Genomic DNA, 22,259 nt, shown 5'->3' with positions numbered 1-22,259 from the left:
CCTCTCTCTCTTTCCCCCTCTCTCTCTCTCTCTCTCTCTCTCTGTCTGTCTGTGTTCCCCCACCCCCGCTCTGTTTCGAGGAGGGGAGCATTCAGCCCTAAGAGTTCCTACTTAGGTAAGCTACCAAAAAATTGCTGGAGCAATACCCCAAGGTAAATTGGAACTTTCACGAGTGGTAAGAAGAACATTGGAAGGGAGCGTACATTTTGATACTTGTGACCCAGTTGGTGTGAAGCTTTTGACATTTTCAAATAATTTTGTTGACACTGATATTACAGTACCCACATTCAGAAAAAATAAATGTTTCCCTCTTTTTTTTTTGTGTTTCAGTGTTGAAGCATCTCCGGCAGAATGTTGCAAACATGCCAAGATCTTGGAGAATACACAGTTTGTGGATGGCTACAAGCAGCTGGGATTCCAAGAGACATTGTATGGTGAATTTTTAAATCGGCTCAGAGAAAACCCCAGACTCGTTGCCTCATGTTTGGTTGCTGGGGAAAAGCTTAATCATGAGAGCACCCACAGTGTCATCCTTACAGTATTTACTGCCCTTTATGGTAACTGCATTATGCAGGACGATGAGAGCTATATTCTGCAAGTGTTGCGTTACCTGATTGAGTTTGAACTGAAAGAGAGCGATAACCCTCGGCGGCTGCTTCGAAAAGGTGCTTGTACTTTCAGCATTTTGTTCAAACTTTTTTCAGAGGGGCTGTACTCTGCGAAGCTCTTTTTGACAGCAACTTTACATGAACCGATTATGTTGCTGCTTGTTGAAGATGAGGATCACTTGGAAACCGACCCAAACAAGCTCATTGAAAGGTTTACACCGGCACAGCAGGAAAAACTTTTTGGGGAGAAGGGCACAGAGCAGTTCAGACGGAAAGTGCAGGAGATGGTAGAGAGCAATGAAGCAAAGCTAGTCGCTTTAGTGAACAAGTTTATTGGATATCTCAAACAGAATACTTACTGCTTTCCACATAGCTTGCGTTGGATTGTATCACAAATGTATAAAACCTTGTCTTGCGTGGAGGGGCTGGATATTGGGGAGGTGAAGGCCATGTGCACGGATCTGTTGCTTGCCTACTTTATTTGCCCAGCAATTGTGAATCCAGAACAGTACGGGATAATTTCTGATGCTCCAATCAATGAAGTGGCAAGATTTAACTTGATGCAGGTAAGATTACTTTTGCTTTTTAAATAAATTGCCAAGATTTCATCAGTTGCTCTTTAATATTTATCTTCCACATTCTTAGTGATAAAATTAGGAATTCCAGCCTCACCGATTATTTAAAACTAGATACAGGAAACTTTTTTTTATCTGGCACCGACGTGGTGCCGGTTCATCAAAAATTCCGGATAACCGAGAGCTATAGTAAAAGATACGGAGAGTTGAGAGCTCCGTATAAAGCAACAAACCCTGTTGCTTAGCAACAGGTGCAGAACAATGGCCGCAAGTTCCAAGCGTCTCTGTAGCTTAGCAACAGCTGCAGCCACACCCAATTGCACAGCAACAGATTGAGGAAGGCAAGTAATATGAAGTAAAACTTGCCTGAACCTACTCCTGAATTTTGCCGGTTAACAGAGATTTCCAGTTATTTAGGTGCCGGTAAATCGAAAGTTTCCTGTACTGACATTACTAGTACAGTGTCAGGAAAGTGCATTGTGGAAAATCATTGCCTGAGATCCTGTTGGAAAGATTCAGCTTTTTGTTACAAATTCCAAGCGGAATTAGCCTTTGGTGTGTTGACTGGTGTTTTGCCAGCGAATTTCTCACCAGTGAAATTTAAAATATGGTGTTACATTAAATGTCACCAAGCCATAAAGGGACAGCACATACTCGCTTGGACTCCATTCATTGATTTATATTTCTCTCCTTTCCCCCAGCACCGTGAACAGGTACTTGTACTCGATTGGTTGCTAGCCTGATGCAGTAATTGCTTGAAGGAAAATTATTTCATTCCAGAAAAAAATCCTGTGTAGTTGGTGGTTAATTTTCTGTGTGCTTACTTTCTGTCACAATATTTCCCACGTATTTATGTCAATATTTATTAACATTATAATTGCTTACGTTAATATTTAGAATGGAAATCCTTCATGTACGATTACCCCAATCTAGTTGTGGGCTTTTTGCCAGTAGGTTGTGCTGTGGAGTGAGTTCTGGTCTCGATTCTGTTGCCATTTTGTATAATAAAAATTCCCTTTTATATTCATTGACTCGGCAATGCAATGGACAGTTTGCTACGATTGAAGGAAATTTAGAAAACAAAACAACAGGGATATTAACAGTGGTTATTACAGGTTTAATCTTGAGTGCAGTGCTATACATCAGAAAGCTATAAATCCAAAACTGCTGCATAATTGGTTTAACAGTTTTCTATCTAACAGATATAGAAAATTGAAGCAGTCTGCTGTGCAATGGCAAATTTTTACTGTTCTGAATGAGTTCAGATTGGTGCTTTCAATCTGCAGTCCTGGCTACATTGCTGTAAAATGTGTACGTCATTGAGAGGTTCCGATACAAGTTTATAGATTATTTGTAAATTGCATGAAGGCACATTCCATTCAATATGTTTTACAACAGTTACTCTAATGATTACAAGTATAGCAATCACATTACTGTCGATAGGAATCTAAATATTTACCCATCTGCCAATCAGGGATAGACACAGATACCTGGCTATTTCCACAAAACATAACTAAATTAGACCCTAGTGTTGGAGATTGGCTTGATTTCATTTTTGCATGTAACCCTGTTGCTTCTGATAATCTGTCCTTCTGTATGATGGGTATATGTGATGTTCCCACGGATGAATGGATTTATTCAGGTTACCTCTATCTTTGGTTCAAGTAATGATAAAGCAGAAAATAGATTGGATCAAACATCCTGACATGAATCAAAAGCGTGCTAACCGGCTGTGCCCTTTGCTCAGCTTGTCTAATCTTCTGCCAGCGCCACTTCTGGCTTACTCTAAATCTTCTATTGCTCAAAGCACTCTTGGCTTTCTTCATTCTGCAACCTCCACAAGCCAAAGAATTTTAGCTGAGCTTGATTTGATTTGGGGGAAACCATGCGCTGATCACATGCATAACAATGTTGTCGGGACATTGCAGATAGGTGGTTCCGCACATGGTTTCTTAATCCGGCATTATATAAAGCCCCAGGACCTGTGGCGCTGTGGCAATTTGTTTTGCCCAGCTAAACATTTTTTTTTTGTTCCTTGTGTTGGGCTTGCCACTGCCAGAAATTTTGGGATGCAATATTCAGTCTCGAGTAAGTTACGTAAAGTGGACATTAGAACCTTTAAATATTCTGTCAATGCATTGGGTCTGTCTGGGTTGTTTGGTTTTCTTTTCCAGATTTCTTCTAAGAGCTAAAGGTGCTGACACTTGATGGTACCAGGCAACAAACCTTCAGAAAATATCTTGTGCTGTCCCCTTAAGATCAAGCATATAAAAGAAAGGAAAGCTAAAACAGTGGCCCATTCTTTGCTCCCTGTACAGGCATATAGAAAGTAAATAAACAAGAACAACCAATCATCATCTTTGAAGCTGAAGCACAAATGGGAAGTTTACAGTCAAAGCTAACTGATTCAGAAAGGAACAAAGTGTCTTCATTTGAAAGAAAAACTGCAAATCCTGGGAATCTGAAATTAAAACCAGAAAATGGTGGTCAGTCAGCCCATGTAGAGGAAAATACAAATTAACGTTTTCGGTAGAACCCTTTAGAACTGAAAACTTAAAAATAAATGAGCGTTTAGTAGAAAATAAGGGGAAGGTGGAAACAGGAATCTCAATCAGAGAGGAAGTTAATGGGTTGAATGACCTGCAAAATAGCTTAAAAGGAAATTCTTGGATATAAAAGATCATCTCAGATAACCAATGACATTTACTTTTAATAAAACAAAAGAATGTGCAAATAGCTAAGACACAAGAGGCCCACCTGTGGGAAATTGAAAGGGAAAAAAAAACTAAACCTGCAGGTGCTAGTCTAAAATGAAATCTGAAAGATTGGAGTCCTACAAGGAGTGGAAAAACTGGTCAGCACCCAGGTCACAGATGCCAAATTTAATAGATTGACCATTATGCAATGAGTTACCCAGAAGTGCTAATTTTGCAATGAAAATGTTCGCACATTATTCTCCCTTTGTCTCATAGCAGCAGACTTGAGTTGATTTTAAAAAAGCAAATTATTATTTCAATGGGGAAAGATTACAAAATGCTGAGGTAGAGGGATCTGGGGGTCCTTGTACACGAATCGCAAAAAGTTAGCATGCAGGTACAGCAAGTAATTAGGAAGGCACATGGAGTGTTGGCCTTTATTGCAAAGGGAATGTAGTATAAAAGTAGGGTAGTTCTGTTACAACTGTACAGGGTGTTGGTGAGACCACACCTGGATTACCGCGTACAGTTTTGGTCTCCTTATTTAAGGAGGGATATACTTGCATTGGAGGCAATTCAGAGAAGGTTCACGAGGTTGATTCCAGAGATGAAGGGGTTGCATTGGAGGCAATTCAGAGAAGGTTCACGAGGTTGATTCCAGAGATGAAGGGGTTGTCTTATGAAGAATGGTTGAGCAGGTTGGGCCTATACTCACTGGAGTTTAGAAGATGAGAGGGGATCTTATTGAAGCATACAAGATTCTGAAGGGGCTTGACAGGGTAGATGCAGAGAGGATGTTTCCCCTCGTGGGGGAATCTAGAACTAGGGGGCATAATTTCAGAATAATGGGGCACCCATTTAAAACGGAAATGAGGAGGAATTTCTTCTCTCGGGGTCGTGAATCTTTGGAATTCTCTTCCCCAGAGAGCTGTGGAGGCTGGGTCATTGAATATATTTAAGGTGGAGATAGACAGATTTTTGAACGATAAGGGAGTCGAGGGTTATGGGGAGCCGGCAGGGAAGTGGAGTTGAGGCCAAGATCAGATCAGCCATGATATTATTGAATGGTGGAGCAGGCTCGAGGGGCCAAATGACATACTCCTACATCTTGTATTTGATTCTCAGACAAATTCATACAAATGATTACATAGGTTCGCTTTAAAAAAAGTTGGAAGCTATTTTAGCCTCAAATACCATGAACAAAGTTAAAATAAATCACAAATAAAGTAAGCCGCAGACAAAATACTGCATTCTTGTCACAATAACGGCACCCTTTCTTATTTCAATAATCTTTTGACTATAAAAGCGGTTTATTGTTCAGCCCGGGTATGCTACACTTGAGATACAGAAGGTCAAATTCCTGATCACGGAGTGCAGTGCACTGAGCGTGAGTTGAAGTCCTCTGGAGAGAGTGCACCTGAATTGTAACTGTCACAACAGAAAAGTCCAATTTATTCACAATAGTGAAGGTTATTTTACAACAAATCTTGCAGTAAAAAGGAAGAACCCACAAAGAGGAAGTTAATACATTATAGGATTTTGACTTAGTTCCTTTTGATCACATTTGGGTTTAGAAAGGTGTTCTATTCAAAGTGACCATGAGTCAGCATTCATTTTGATTCCAAACTCTTGATTTGGACCTCCAATGAAGCTGTAGTTTTGAGTATTCCAAGTATGACGAAAGGTCAGATTTCTTCTAAAACTTTAGCAAGTATTAAGCTTGTATTTAAAGTATCTCTGCAAGTATGTAATTCAACAATGGCTTTATTTTCCTGCCAAGTATAATTCAGAATGCTCAGTGTTGCCTCAAAGAGCTGTATCATTATTGGTGTGCGGAAATGACTGCACAAACCTGCGTAAATAACTGAAGCCTGACATACAGCAAACTAATCAACTAGCCTTTCACCCAGTGTCGCATCTCTGCTTTTGTGTGCTTCATTCCACTGTACTCTTGTATTTACATTTAAATATTGGCACTAATAGACCATTGGAAAATAAGTCCATACATTTATGATGTGATTCCTGGTTCCTCAACTCGCTCCCATGATGGCCACAACCAGTGACGGATTTGCCAACACTCATAGTTGAAACAAGTGCTAAATTTCTCACATGCTCTTTGCGCATACAAAGACAAAATCTACAATTGAATTGTTGTCATTTTGTAGTTCAAATTGTCATAATATAAAAATTTGACAGTGTAGGAATCGACTGATCCCTAACTGAAGCACTGAGGTCGAGTCAGTTCAATAAATCAACCGAATTTAATTAAACAAGCAAACAAAACAAAAGCATGCAGGAGCAACAGCAAACAGGTCTTTACAGCAGCTTGTTGCACAAGGTCTGACCAAGGGACCTCCCACTCTGTGACATCATGACGTCATCACGTTTCCCGCCGTTCGGGGCATCACGTGACCAACGTGATGACGTCATCGCGTTGTTTCAGGACTTTTACAGAAAGCTTATTTACACTCCGCAAACAAACATAGATGCTGTAACATTGGGTTAAAGACAGTTATGCATTTGTACAGGAGTCCATTGGTGGTTTTGCCACAACAGGCCTATTAATGTGTTTTACAGCAATTCTAGTGATGTGTTGACATCAGAATGCATTAGTTTTGATTATAGATGCTGCAGATTTTTTACATTTTTTAACTTTTCCATAATAAAGAACAGTGGTAGAGGGATTCAGATTGAGATAGTAAAAAAAGTTCCTTTTTGTTTGCATCTTGATAACCTGATGGGCAGCAAGTTGAGGCGCAGGCGTGATTTTAAATGATGCGTGTCTAGGTTATATAGCAAAAGCCTTTGGATCTTGACTGTCTAAGTTTTGGCATGTTCATTTTGTAGCTGATTCTTTCCATTGGTGATGCTGTAATTTACTTTATCATTTTTGCTTCTTTGAACTACACTCCTTTCCCAGCTCGTCTAAGCTTCTGCCAGTGCCACTTCTGATAAGCTTATGAGGTTGGTGAGAATGACTTGAGAAAATATCGGGCTGGGTTCTTGCCACACCCACATGCCATGGCACAGTGTATTGAAGTACTGTTGCATTGTCCTTTCGTAGATCTAATCAAACTTCCCTTTAAATATATGTTGTATAATTCCAGTCACTGGGACCGGCAAAAACTGTAATTAATCCTCTGTTGCTGTACAATACCATCCAGTGGTTTGAATCGCACATGACAATTGATGGGCTTCAAAGAAGAATTTTCTGCTGGTGAAAAGGACTTTAAAATTCAAACTGCAAAGGAAAAGTACAAATGGATAAAGGAGAAAAGTCATCGCCATTTCCAGTAGTCATAAAGGACCTAGCATTTTTTTCAGTCGTACACAGTAAAGACTGCAGTTGGAGTACGGTGTGCAATTCTCCGGCTCCATACTACAGGAAGGATGTTGAGGCAAAAGCACACTACTGTGGATACTGGAAATCTGAAATATAAACAGAAAATGCTGGAAATACTCATCAAGTCAGGCAGCTTCTGTGGAGAGAGAAACCAAGTTAACCTTTGAAATCGTTGACCTTTAGTCAGAACTGGAAAAAGTTAGAGCTGTTAACAACAGTTTTTAAGCAAGTACGGAGGCAGGGAAAGCAGGAGGAGAGGAAGGAACACAAGGGAAGGTCTGTGATCGGGTGGAAGACTGGAGTGATTTACATGATAAAAATGATGATGGGGCAAGGCAAAAGGGGTTGGTAATGGGATAAGTAAAGAAATAAAAGATGGGTCTAGCGGAGCTGTAAATGGCAACAGCAGAATCATTATCGGCACTTGCTGTCTGTAAAAATGGGAACATAACATATAAGAACATGAGAGTGTAGGAGCAGGAGTAGGTCATGTGTCCCCTTGAGCCTGCTCTGCCATTCAATAAGATCATGGCTGATCTAATCTTGGCCTCCACTCCACTTCCCTGCCCGCTCCCCATAATCCTTGACTCCCTTACCATTCAAAAATCTGTCTACCTCCACCTTAAATATATTCAATGACCCAGCCTCCACAGCTCTCTGGGGAAGAGAATTCCAAAGATTCGCTCCCTCTGAAAGAAGAAATTCCTCCTCATTTCCAATTTAAAAGGGTGCTTCATTATTCTGAAATTATGCCCCCTAGTTCTAGATTCCCCCACGAGGGGAAACATCCTCTCTGCATCTACCCTGTCAAGCCCCTTCAGAAACTTTTATGTTTCAGTAAGATCCCCTCTCATTCTTCTGAACTCCAATGAGTATAGGCCCAACCTTTCTTCACAAGACAACCCCTTCACCTCCAGAATCAACCTCGTGAACCTTCTCTGAACTGCCTCCAATGCAAGCATATCCTTCCTTAAGTAAGGAGCCCAAAACTGTATGCAGTACTCCAGGTGTGGTCTCACCAATGCCCTGTACAGTTCTAACAGGACTTCCCTACTTTTATACTCCATTCCCTTTGCAATAAAGGCCAACATTCCATTTGCCTTCCTAATTACTTGCTGTATTTGCATGCTAACTTTTTGTGATTCATGTACAAAGACCCCCAGACCCCTCTGTACCTCAGCATTTTGTAATCTCTCCCCATTTAAAAAATAATTTGCTTTTTTATTTTTCCCACCAAAGTGGATAACCTCACATTTTCCCACATTAAACTCCATCTGCCAGATTTTTGCCCACTCACTTAGCCTATCTATATCCCTTTGGAGATTCTTTGTCCTCCACACAGTTTGCTTTCCCACCTATCTTTGTATCATTAGCAAATTTGGCTACATTACATTCGGTCCCTTCATCCAAGTCACTAATATAGATTGTAAGTAGTTGAGGCCCCAGCACTGATCACTGCAGCACCCCACTAGTTACAGTTTGCCAACCTGAAAATGACCCATTTATCCTGACTCTCTGTTTTCTGTTAGTTAGCCAATCCTCTATCAATGTTAATATATTATCCCCAACCCCGTGAGCTCTTTTATCTTGTGTAGTAACCTTTTATGTGGCACCTTATCGAATGCCTTCTGGAAATCCAAATACATGACATTTACTGGTTCCCCTTAATCCACCCTGCTCGTTACATCCTCAAAGAACTCCAGCAAATTTGTCAAACATGATTTCCCTTTCATAAAACCATGCTGACTCTGCTTGACTATATTATGATTTTCTAAATGTCCTGCTACCACTTCCTTAATGATGGACTCCAGCATTTTCCCAATGACAGATGTTAGGCTAACTGGTCGATAGTTGCCTGCTTTCTGTCTCCCTCCTTTCTTAAATAGGGGAGTTACATTTGCGGTTTTCCAGTCTGCTGGGACCTCTCCAGAATCTAGGGAATTTTTGGTACATTACAACCAATGCATCCACTATCTCTGCAGCCACCTCTTAAGATTCGAGGATGCAGGCCATCGGATCCAGGGGACTTGTCCACCTTTAGTCCCATTAGTTTGCCTAGTACTTTCTCCCGAGTGATGGTGATTGTTTTAACCCCCCTCCCCGGACAGTGGCTATGATCTGAAATTGTTGAAGTCCATGTTGAGTCTGGAAGGTTGTAAAGTGCCTCATCAAAAGATGAGCTGCTGTTCCTCGACCTTCCGTTGAGCTTCATTAGAACAGTGTAGGAGGCCGAGGATGGAGAATTCAAATGACAGGCAACCAGAAGCTCAGGGTCACTCTTACGGACTTAACGGAGGTGTGCAGCAAAGCGATCACCCAATCTGCATTCGGTCTCTCCAATATAGAGGTTGTTAAGGCACTGGAGAAGTCAGAGTGCAGATTCTCCGGGATGCTGCCTGATGCAAATAAAGACTTACTAATTTGGGATAAAGGTGTTTTAAAATTAGGAAGGGATGTGATGGGTAAGAACAGACTTTTTCCAGTGACTGAAGGGTCGAGAACAAGCCAGCATAAATGTAAGAGATTGATGATGCAGAGCAGGAGAAAGTTGTTGTTTTTTTAAAGAGGGTGGTGAATCTATGGAGTAAACTACAGGAGTTGATAATTGAAGCAGAGACAATCCCAACTTTTAAGAATAGATTATGTTAGACAGGTGTTTGAAGGAAAGGCAGATAGAGATATGGGAACAGGGTGGGCACATGGGATTAGGACGCTTGTTAACGTGGCGAATAAACACCAGCAAAGCCAGGCTGGCCGAACTGCCTGTTTCCGTGTTGTAATTTCTATGCATTTCTTTGTTATGAAATTGTAAATGCATTGAATATAGATGTTACGTAGTTAGTTAAAGATAATTTTCTGTGGATTTTAAGGGTACAAATGTTATAACATTGTGAAATTTGTTTTTAGGTTGGCCAACTCTTACAGCAGTTGGCGATGACGGGCAGCGAGGAAGCGGATCCACGACTGAAGAACAGTCTCTGCAAATTTGACAAAGTAAGGCAATCGGTACTCTACTGAGATACAATAGTTAAAAGTTGCAAGAATAACGAGGGAGTGTAACCTGTATTGTGAAGACATTGTACAAGAAACTTTCTGATAATTGAAAAAGAAAAGGAATTCTTGCAAATTCAGATTTTACAAAGACATTTTGAATAATTGAATCCTGTTAACTGAGTTAGTTGATGGTCATGAGAGGAGTTGCTAAAAATGTGTCCTTGAGCTCGGAAGGGAAAGAATCATTTCAGGTTCTTATCCTTGGCGATAATCACTCCACCTGAAAAATATACTTGTAATTTTGGATGGAGATAAAATTGGTGAGGACAGCTGTGATGCCCTTCATGATTAAAGAGACTTCCTAATACTTGCTGTCCAGGTAAATATGATAGTTGATCATCTTAGCAAGAGACTCGATGTTTGGCAGGTAATGAAGGTATTTTGACACCTGTTGGAGCCGTACGCCAGCATACTTCATTACCAGCTGAAGAGGAGGGGGAGAAAATTAATGCGATGGGAAGGGGTCACTTGGATCTCATTGAATCTGCAATACCTGTCGTGTTTTTTAAATAATTTGAATGTTATGAACCAGATTGAGATATTTGAGAATTGAACAATGAGCAGGAGAATAATAATGGGGCACCAAGAAAGGAAAGAATAGCTCTAAGCAGCAATAGATGGGTGGGGGTGTGCAGAAATAAAGTAGTAATACTTTAAAACAGTGATGAATTTAAGAACTGTGGTAAAGCTAAGGTACAAATGGACTGCAAGAGTGACCAAGAAAGAAGGGGTTTGAAGCATTTTAACAGACTGAAGAAGAGAGAAAATTTCCCCTCTGTATCAAAACCTCTGCTTGATCACTACCATATTTCATTACCACTATAACCTTAAGTTGACTTTTGTGACCATGCTTACCAAATCTTCTGGTTGTCAGTCAGATATATTTGTTATCCGAGGGTGGCTGCTTCTGTTTTTAAACTAACAATCCAGATCAATAAGAAATGCCATTTACCAGGTTTTCAAATTCGGAATCTTAAAATGGGTACAAGAATCACATGGAGGGCCTCATTTACTCACGTTAGAATTTGTAGAGTGCAGACTTGGGCATCTACTGCTACTCCTATGCAGCTCTATTCTAGGTGACTGGTTATATCAGAGATTGTGTGTAAACATTGAGCTCCACACTCCACTTCACTTGTTAGAGGCTTTTATCAGCAAAACAAAATTGATCCTACACTAACGTTTACCAGTGCATTGTCACATCGTTACCTAATTGTTCTGTTCCCAAGGCAAACTCTTTCTGCTATGATCTCTTCCACCAGTAAAATTAAGATGAAAATGTCAACAATTAACTAAAGTGAAATCTGACTAAGACTTTTTCCAGACTTAACCCTTAACTGTTGTTTCCATAACAGATTTTCCAGGTTAACACGTTGTCTGAACGTGAATGTTTTTCACTTATCCGTTGTAAGATAACAATGTGCTGTGCATTAGAACGCTGTAGTTTAGACATAGGTATTTCTTATCCTTGTTTTCAAATCTCTCCATGGCCTCCCCCCTTCCTATCTCTGTAATCTTCATCAGCCCCACAGCCCCCCCGAGGTATCTGCGCTCTTCTAATTCTGTCCTCCTTGAGCACCCCTGATTATAATTGCTCAACCCTTGGTGGCCATGCCTTCACAGAATCACAGAATCACAGAAACCCCACAGTGCAGATAGAGGCCATTTCGGCCCATCGAGCCTGCACTGACACATTATCCCACCCGATCCCCATAACCCCTACACCAACACATATCCCACCCTATCCCCGTAACCCCATGTATTTAATCCCCCTAACACTAAGGGTCAATTTATCATAGCCAATCAACCTAACCCGCACATCTTTGGACTGTGGGAGGAAACCGGAGCACCCGGAGAAAACCCAGCCTTCTGTTGCCTAGGCCCTAAGCTCTGGAATTCCCTGCCTAAACCTGTCCACCTCGCTACCTCCCTTTTTCCTCCTTTTAAGATGCTCCTTAAAACCTACCTGTTTGACAAGTTTTTGGTCACCTGCCCTAATTTATCATTGTGGATTGGTGTCAAATTTTTTGTCTTAAAATACTCCTGTGCAGCGCTTTGGGACGTTTTACTACATTAAAGGCGCCATATAAATACTTGTTGTATTTCACATCTCTGGCCTGGGTTCAAATCTAGGCAAGACTGATGGGATGAAAGTCGCTTCTGTTTCTTGGCTGTCCAGGTCCTATGTGAAATTAGTTTGTTCAATTTAAAGCTCGTTCTTAATGGGCCTGAGATTGCAACGCAAAACTGCCCATAATTCATTACTAATTGGCTGGCTGCCGCTCAAAGTGCAAAATAGCACCTTCTCTGCGGAAAGAGGCAAGTGAAATCAGAGGGAACAAAGTTCAAGGAGCAACATAGGTAGCGTCCTAAAAATAGGTTATGTGGGAGACCATATCCAGCATGGTGTAGACATACCAAATGAGCTGCATTGCAAAACAATGCACAAAGTAATTGGGTAAATGTCTTTCCCTGGCTCAAAATAAGTAACATCCACGTTTAAAATAGGCAGTCCCTTGTATCAACCAAAAAGCAATAACTATTACCCTTTTTCATTAACATCAACTTCAAAGTCGCCGGTCATAATGCCTCAAGTGCTCAGTTTATTTTGGGTAGAAACAGCTGTGCTTGCTCACTAGTTCGCACCTCATTAAGGTGCACTGAACGCAAGAACAAAGATAAGTAAATAACACATTCAGTGCACCTCGGTGAGGTAATAAAAGGAAGACTTGCATTTGTATAACGCCTTTCATGACCACTGGATGCCTCAAAGCGCTTTACAGCCAATGAAGTACCTTTTGAAGTGTAATCGCTGTTGGAATGTAGGAAATGCAGCAGCCAATTTGTGCACAGCAAGCTCCCACAAACAGCAATGTGATAATGACCAGATAATCTGTTTTTATGTTGATTTGAGGGATAAATATTGGCCAGGACACTGGGGATAACTCCCCTGCTCCTCTTCGAAATAGTGCCATGGGATCTTTTGCATCCACCTGAGAGCAGATGGGGCCTTGGTTTAACGTCTCATCCAAAAGACGGCACCTCCGACAGTGCAGCAGTCCCTCAGCACTGCACTGGAGTGTCAGCCTAGCTTTAGGTGTTCGAGTCCCTGGAGTGATTCTTGAACCCACAGCTTTCTGACTCTGGCGAGAGTGCTAATGTCACTGAGCCACAGCTGACACTGTAATAAAAGAGCTTTATTGATGCAGACTTTTTTATATTTTAGGTTGAGAATCCTGCATTTATGGACTGACCAAAGCAAAGGGAGCACTCTTTTACCATTCCAGTGAATTTGTGCTTGCAGTCAATCAGTTGTAATAAATGGCCCAGATCTAAAAGCTATCCGTTTACATCACTTGTTGAGTCAGTTGTCACAAATCAGTAATTTAAGCAGAGAAACACGTCCTACAGGACTCCAGTCCAAAACAGACTTAACTTGACTGTTAACAGGGCTGAATCCCACAAGTCTATTTTAAACTGAACCCTGAATCGCCACAAATACTTCAGAAGGCAACAGAAAGCTTTAAAAGGCAACAAACTACAAACCAACCGTATCCTCTCTCTGGTAGTCTTTAATGCCGGAACGCTTCCAGTTCTGCTTAGAAGCCACTCGACTATTACCGCTACCATGTTATGCCCACCATCTCTCATAGCGGGCAACTGGCATTCACACAAACGCGCCTGCTATAAGCAGTGGGGATTGTGATTTGACTTCCGATGGACTTCTTTCTTTTGACCTACAAGAATGCAATATATTTTGTCTAATGAACTTTTGCAGAGTTGTGTTGCAGCTTTCTTGGATGTTATTATTGGAGGCCGTACAGTGGAAACCCCTCCCATGTCCTCGGTGAACTTGCTGGAAGGGCTTAGCAGGACTGTGGTCTACATGACCCACAACCAACTTTTAAACTTGGTAAGCACATGTGTTTTGTTCAGTATTTATTTTTTGGCTAGCATTTTTGCAGGTGAGTTGTATCTCACTTTATTTAAGCATGTAACAATATGCAAAATGATTTCATGACTATAATCTGGTGGCATGTAGACTCATATTAATGTTGAATAATCGTTTCCAAGCACACACTATTTTGTTCCATTGATTTTTTTCAACCCTTTTTGATTCCATGGTTGTGCTCAGTTCATCTGGTAACTTGATTCCTTGGATGGTCTACTGAGTATGTAACTAAAAGGCATCCTATTGAATTAATATTTGAGACATTTTTGCCTATCAAAGATTTTTCTCAAATTTGGTAATGTGTTATGTATTATTTTTATAGTCCAGATCTCTCGGGAAACGCATCTGAGTGGGACTCTCGTACAAGTTGTATCCAAAAATAGTTTATTTTTTGTTTTCAATTTTCCCATGTACTGTTCTGTGTTCACATTCTTTTTTTTCTGTCATGACTTTGCTTTTTTCCCCCCTCCCCTTCATGCCTGACCTGATTGCCCCTTAGTTAAGAGGGCAGAGGCATACCATGTTTCCTGCTTGCCAACAGTCCCCCTTGTAACTAGTCACTAGGAGGCGCCAGTGACTGACCCAGGCATGTTTCTCCCCTTTGATTTTCACCACCTGCTGAGGACATTGCCGCGCGTCTTGAGTGGCTGATCACTGGACATGGCTTGGATCTATTGCTAAACGGAAGGGCACATACCTGCATCCATTTCTGCACTGTATCTGAGTAGTTGCCACTGCTCACTATTTCAAAACCTCTTACACTCATTTCACACATAATAGGAAGAAAGTTGCTGAAGCACTGATGTAAACTTTTATTGCATCACAAAACCATACTTCAAAGCCTTTTTTATGGCTTTGATGTTCACATGAACTTTCTTTGGTGACCTTGTTTCTTTTCAGTACAACAAGCTTCAAAGCTTCGTCCAAATGGATTTGTTTACGCCCCTGCCTTATATTCTCCTGCTCCCGTTTCTTCAATGTGCGAGAAATTGAATGCAGAACTAAGCCTTGCATAAACGGGCAGATGAAAACTTAATCTGGCTATCCTAGCTAATGATCTCCGCAGATGACACACTGCATTAAGCAGTTTGATATCCGATGAAGTTCAAAGAGTCGCAATGGCAAGCAGCCATGTTTAAGACTGCCTGCTGACGCTACTGTGGAACTGGGTAAAGCAGAGCACCACGCATGAAGTTCCGATCATCAGCCTCTGAATGCTGACGACAGTTTTAAATTTAGAACTTTATCAAAAGGATGCCTGAATACTTAATGGCATGGGGAAGCTAGATAAACACAGCAGGGTGAAAGGAATAGAAGGTTATGTTGATGGGGTTAGATGAAGAGGTGTGGGAGGAGGCTCGTGTGGAGCATAAACACTGGCATGGACCAGTTGGGCTGAATGGCCAGTTTCTGTGCTGTACATTCTATGTAATTCTATGGACTGTCTAAAAGTTGTGCTTGCCAGCAGTTTTAAGTATATAATAAAGGGGCAATTCAGTTACCAGTAACTGTACAGACATCCTCCTTTTGAAACATTTTTAGAATTATGGAGCAATTGGAAACATAGGGACAGGAGTAGGCCATTTACCCCCTTGAGCCTGTTCTGCCATTCAATGCGATCATAGCTGATCTCTGACCTAAATGCATACACCTGCCTTTCCTCCATATCCCTTATGGTTAACGATCTATCAATCTCAGATTTAAAATTAGCAATTGACCCAGCATCAACTGCAGTTTGCAGAAGAGAGTTCCAAACTTCTAACACCCTTTATGTAGAAGTGTTTCCTAACTTCACCCCTGAAAGGCTTGGCTCTAATTTTTAGACTATGTCCCCTCGTCCTAGACTCGCCAAACAGTGGCAATAGTTTCTCTCTATCTACCATATCTGTTCCCCTTAATATTCCTATCAAAGTGATGGAAGGTGCCATCGACAGTGCTATCAAGTGGCACTTACCAATAACCTGCTCACTGATGCCCAGTTTGGTTTCCGCCAGGACCACTCTGCTCCCGACCTCATTACAGCCTTGGTCCAAATATGGACAAAGGAGCTGAATTCCAGAAGTGAGGTGAGAGTGACTGCCCTTGACATCAAGGCAGCATTTGACCGAGTGTGGCATCAAGGAGCCCTAATAAAACTGACTTCAATGGGAATCGGTGGGGTGGGGGGGCAAATGCTCCACTGGCTGGAGTCACACCTAACACAAAGGAAGATGGTTGTGGTGTTTGAAGCTCAATCATCGCAGCCCTAGGACATCGCTCCAGGAGTTCCTCAAGGCAGTGTCCTAGGCCTAACTATCTTCAGCTGCTTCATCAATGACCTTCCCTCCAACATAAGGTCAGAAATGGGGATGTTCGCTGATGACTGCACAGTGTTCAGTTCCATTCACAACTTCTCAGATAATGAAGCAGTCCATGCCCACATGCAATGTGACCTGGACGACATTCAGGCATGGGTTGATAAGTGGCAGCTAACATTTGCACCACAGAAGTGCCAGGCAATGACTATCTCCAACAAGTGAGAGTCTAACCACCGCCCCTTGACATTCAATGGCATTACCATCACCGAATCCCCCACTATCAACATCCTGGGGGTCACCATTAACCAGAAACTGAACTGGACCAGCCACATAAATACTGTGGCAACAAGAGCAGGTCAGAGGCTGGGTATTCTGCGGCGAGTGTCTCGCCTCCTGACTCCCCAAAGCCTTTCCACCATCTACAAGTAACAAGTACAGAGTGTGATGGAATACTCTCCATTTGCCTGGATGAGTGCAGCTCCAACAACACTCGAAGCTCGACACCATCCAGGACAAAGCAGCCCGCTTGATTGGCACCCCATCCACCACCTTAAACATTCACTCCCTCCACCACCGGCGCACCGTGGCTGCAATGTGTACCATCTACAAGCTGCACTGCAACAACTCGCCAAGGCTTCTTCGGCAGCACCTCCCAAACCCGCGACCTCTTCCACCTAGCAGGACAAGGGCAGCAGGCGCATGGGAACACCACCACCTCCAAGTCACACAACATCTTGACTTAGAAGTATGTTGCCGATCCTTCATAGTCGCTGGGTAAAAATCCTGAAACTCCCTACCTAACAGTGCTGTGGGTGTACTTTCACCACATGGACTGCAGCGGTTCAAGAAGGCGGCTCATCACCAAGGGCAACCAGGGATGGGCAATAAATGCTGGCCTTGCTAGCGACGCCCAGATCCCATAAGTGAATAAAAAAAATATATCCTTGAAAACTTAGGTCAAATCACCCCTTAACCGTCTAAATTCCAGGGAATTCAACCCTCCTTTGTGTAATCTCTCCTTGTAATTTAACACTTGAAATCCAGGTATCATTCGAGTAAATCTACACTGCACTCTCTCCAAGGCCAATATATCCTTCCTAAGGTGTGGTGCCCAGAACTGAACGCACTACTCCAGGTGTGGTCTAACTAGAGCTTTGTATAGCTGTATCATGACTTCTAAGCCCTCGTATTCTAAACTTGAGATATAAAGGCCAGCATTCCATTGGCCTTTTTGATTCATTTTTGTACTTGTCCATGACTATGTACATGGACCCCCAAGTCTCTCGACCTCCACTGCTTCTAGCTTTTCACCACTTAGAAAGTACTCTGATCTATTCTTTTTAGGTCCAAAGTCTATAACCTCAATTGCCGATATTGAAATCCATTTGCCACAGTTTTGCCCATTCACTTAATCAATTCTGGTCTATTTAATTTGCCACCATCGCAGGTGTGACACCACCTTTTGCACACCAGTCTTTTATTTCATATGATCTCGTCCGGATCCGTTTGGAGTAGTCCCTATTCATAGCCAGGCACACTCCTGAGGGCAGGTATTACAAGGGTGTAACAACTCGAGTTGCTTGTACATTCATCCTATTGTCTTATTACAGATTGGCAGGAGCTGGGAACCGGTTACTGGCTTTTACCCTTGATCCTAGTGTGAAGCCAATGTGGCACAAAGAACCTTAAACAAAATGAAAGTTGTCCAGGGGGTGAAAAGGATAGGGGGAAAAAAAATCTTGCCTGCAAACTTGTCATCTTTTCTCAGTCATCAATCAATATTGAAGCTTATTTCACTTTGGAGAATCTAATAGGTTTGCAGTTGATGTAATAGAAATTTCTTATTGACTAAAATTAAACTGCATATTTAATTTGTGTGCAGGTTACTTTCGCACGACACGTAATGCCAGGGGAGCTGCTAAGAGAAGAGGACAGGATGGCTCTGGAGAACCTTATCACTAATGTTCCCCATCACAGAACAGGGAAGAGCAATAGCCTTGAGCTGACTCCCTCCAGCACACCCCAGCTGTCTCCTGCAACTACTCCAGCCAACAAAAAAAATCGACTGCAAATAGGTAGGAGACACAGCTGTTTTACTTAACCCTATGAGGAGTGCAGCAGTAATTCTGCAAAAAATAGAATATTAAAAATTGCTTTTATGAATTAATAAATACTTTGGTTATTTATATTTGGTGTGCTTTACATTATTGTTTCTGTGATTTTAAAGAATATTACATTTTTGCAAATAGGATCAAAAGTGCAAACATTAGGTTCCCCTTGAGTTCGAGACTAAAGCTTCCATGCCCCAAGTCTTTTTTTAAAATTGTGACTCGCACACAAATAAAACACTTAAACTGCATGTTGCTAATGTGATTTCTGTGTCAGTCTCTGGAAACACGGGTCTTGGATAGTTTTTGTATTTGGTACTCTGCTTCTGGTTCTTGACCAGTCAATGCCACATGTGCTTGAAACTCTCGCTTCCAGTTCTGTCTTTGCAATTGAAATGGAACTGCATGATCCCCTGGGTACAGTGCTCTTGTCTTTTCTATGCAGTAAAATGTAGTTTTGCTTGCTAGATCCTTGTAGATAGCACATGCAAAAACAAATTTATGTTCTCATTCATTCTCCTTAATGTAGGTGGTTTACCATTAAGGACAGAGACAGTTTTACTTGGGCTAAGAAGTGTGCGTAGCACTTCCACCATTAAGAAATACATCACCGTTGCTTCTTGATGTACAGGAAACTTTGGTTTATCCGGAGGTTGTATGTCCGGAAACCTCGATCTACCGGCCGAAATCAGCAGCCGTTTTGTTAGGTTTTTTTTCTTCTAGCATTTTTTTTAAACAGTCTCTAGAAAGCCTCTCTGAAGCTGTTGCTAAGCTACAGAGACGCTTCCAAGGTACGGGCCGACTGTTTACAAGCTGTTGCTAAGCAACAGTGTTTGTCAGATACGGAGATGAAAACCTCCGTATCCTTCAACATTAGCGCTGGTCTGTCCGGAAGTTTTCATAGATCGGCGTCCCGTCGGTGCCGGATATCGTGAAGTTTCCTGTCTATGAATCAGTTCTGTATTCACCTATCCTGAGATGTTTGGGGCAGGCAAATTAAATGCACTATGGCTGGAGCATTTCCTTCATTTTATAATGCTGGTTTGTACAGGCGCCCAGCCATTAGAACAGCGGCTTACTATGCTGAAATCATTTTTAATATACACTTCTCCGCCCCCCCCCCCCCCCCCCCCCTCCCACTTACCCACGGAAGTTGCTTTGCTTGTCCTGTCCACAGGGACATTTCTAATTAGGGGGCACCATGCCTTTCAGTGTACATATTTATAAACCAGATTTCTTTGTCACTTTTGTTTTTTAACAGCTGTCTTCTGTTGACAAGTTTCTGCCCTCATTTTGACGGCTCTGACTCGTACTGGGGTATGGTTCCATGAGCGCTATCCAGTACCTCACCCAAGTGGCTATTTGTCATGTGTCAGCCTAGGTAGTGAGTGTTGGCAGGCTATTCCTTTGTGAGAGCATCACAGCTGACCGAGTTTTATTTCTTTTAAAATAATTCATTCTCTGTATCTGGGCATTGCTGGCAAGGCCAGCATTTATTGCCCATCCCTTATTGCCCTGATTGTAGCCACTTCAGAGAGCAGGTAAGAGTTAACCACATTTGCGTGGGATTGGCGTCACTCCTAAGCCAGACTGGGTAAGAACGGCAGGTTTACTTTCCTAAAGGACATGAGTAGGTTTGTTTTTTATGACAATCAAATAGTTTCCTGGTCACTTTTTTATTGACTTTTATTTTAATTAATTCAAATTCTCAAAATAGGATATTTTTCTTTGACTTGGCAAATAGCTTGACTGAATGAAGTGCTCTCTGGAGTATTAGTCCAGGCCTTTGGATTGTTGGTCCAGTAACGTAACCACTACACTGCCATCCAATAAATTTCCAGCCTTTGACTTGCTATTCGGAGTAGCAACACAATCTGATTTTCCCATCTAGAGGTATGACGGTCAATCAAAGTGCCCTATGCGCAGCGCATGCACGAAACCGGCACTTTCGTTGGAGCTACACGTGAGTACCTGAATTTCAGGGCCATTAAGGTTTGGCAATTGTCAGCTGAAATTAAATATTTTTATTGTCTGGGCTAACGATGCATTTTGCCATGTTTGCAGTCCAAGCGCCATACTGTCCCATTTTGTGCAACATATTGCAGGGCTTCCATTCCTACATCAAATTAAAACAAAGCACTTTGGTCTTAAATTACCTTGTGTGTGTGTGTGTGTTCACATGAAAATACAAATGTAAATTTCTGTTAAGTTGAAGGTTAATGGATTGATTTATGTCGTTCCTTTACTGTTTGTGGTGCACAGGAAACTGAATTAAATATTAAGAAAAATTAGTTTTCTATTATGCGCTTCTTTCAAAATATCCACTCCAAGGCATAAGTGCAAGCAGAATGTTTCTTGGCAGCATTACAGTTAAAATTGATGTGCATCCAGACAAAATAGCAGCACGTTTGAATAGAAGTAAAACCTGTCCAATCCTCTTTTCTGGAGACAGTTGTCAGAATTGCACTAATTTACTTGTTGGTAACGATGTAATTCCACTTGATATTCATTTGCTGGAATAAAATTCCTTGCCTGTGCTTGTTGTGCACGCTGAGTTGTTGGCTGATTCCATCATTCACAAATTGCAGCTGGTTTTCTAACAGTTTTGCATGTTTATAACTTGTCTGCACCCTGCTATGTTTGGCAACTGCAACCGTACCATTTTTAATAATCTGAAAGCAAAAAAAAAACCTTTATATTTTTCTTGGACTTGGCAAACCGCCTTGGCACTAATTATCTACCATTTTGACTCGGAAACCCCCACGGTTTTAGTAATCTCACCGATCGATGCAAGTTCGATGTGATGTTGCAGCTGAGCCTTCAAAGGCTGCAAAAGCACTCCGATCGGGAAATCTTCAGTGTTTTGTATATTGCAAACAATGACCGTAGTATTAATATTTGTAGTTTTCTGATTCCGTTTGGATGAAAAACGTAAGTACATACATAATTTGGACGTGGGGGATAAAATAGTTGTTCTGATGTTTGATTGAGGTGATTAACATGCATTTGGTTTCCCTTCCTTTAATGCTGCCTACACCCAGGACAACAATTAGCAGCCATTACCGCCTGGGATACCTCCGCTACAAATCTGACCGCTCACATTCCCCTTGTAACTCCATTTGGTGGGTAACACTTTTTTTGTGCATAGAAGGTTCCAGAAATGCTAGATTTATGCCAAGAAGCCTGGGATGATTTAAAACTACTCTGTTGGAACTGTTAAAATGCATGTTCAGTGCCTTCTGGTTTCTTTTCAAACGCGACTGCTGCTGCATAGGAGACGCACCTGCTGTTTTTTGAATGCAACAGAAAAAATAGAGCACAGTTTAAATTTTTTGGCGAAATGTGATCTGTTTCATCGGTTGCAATCCAGTTAGATAATGAAATACCTGTATATTTAAATTGGCAGATCAAGATGTTTATTTTTGACATTCATTTGGTTAACTTTTATTTTCAAATTCTACCGAGCAGTTTTTGAAGCAACGTCATGCTTGACTCGGCCTGTGAAATGACATTCAATATTTCATATGCTGCACTTGAAGGGGTACGGTAGCATCGTGGTTATGTTGCTGGACTAGTAATCCAGAGGCCTGGACTAATAATATCCGGAGACATGAGTTCAAATCCCA

General features: G+C 41.6%; 1 protein-coding gene across 11 annotated transcripts in view; it reads left to right on the top strand.

Annotated features, from left to right (window-relative positions):
* The window catches only part of gapvd1 (GTPase activating protein and VPS9 domains 1), a 132,138-nt gene that overhangs the window by 40,618 nt on the left and 69,261 nt on the right, over positions 1-22,259 (top strand). For 7 of the 11 annotated variants that reach the window (XM_085965634.1, XM_085965629.1, XM_085965633.1 and 4 more), the window contains 5 exons: positions 331-1,174; positions 10,130-10,216; positions 14,055-14,189; positions 18,408-18,600; positions 21,675-21,755. In XM_085965634.1, coding sequence (XP_085821760.1) covers positions 331-1,174; positions 10,130-10,216; positions 14,055-14,189; positions 18,408-18,600; positions 21,675-21,755 — 1,340 coding nt within the window. The remainder of the gene's footprint in view (positions 1-330; positions 1,175-10,129; positions 10,217-14,054; positions 14,190-18,407; positions 18,601-21,674; positions 21,756-22,259) is intronic. The other 4 variants (XM_085965636.1, XM_085965635.1, XM_085965632.1 and 1 more) reach the window with 1 other exon arrangement.

The sequence above is a fragment of the Somniosus microcephalus genome, chromosome 23, assembly GCF_052327205.1.
Source record: "Somniosus microcephalus isolate GS21.2 chromosome 23, FLI_Smic_1.0, whole genome shotgun sequence".
Lineage (NCBI taxonomy): Eukaryota > Metazoa > Chordata > Chondrichthyes > Squaliformes > Somniosidae > Somniosus > Somniosus microcephalus.
This window is presented reverse-complemented; position numbering and strand designations above follow the sequence as displayed.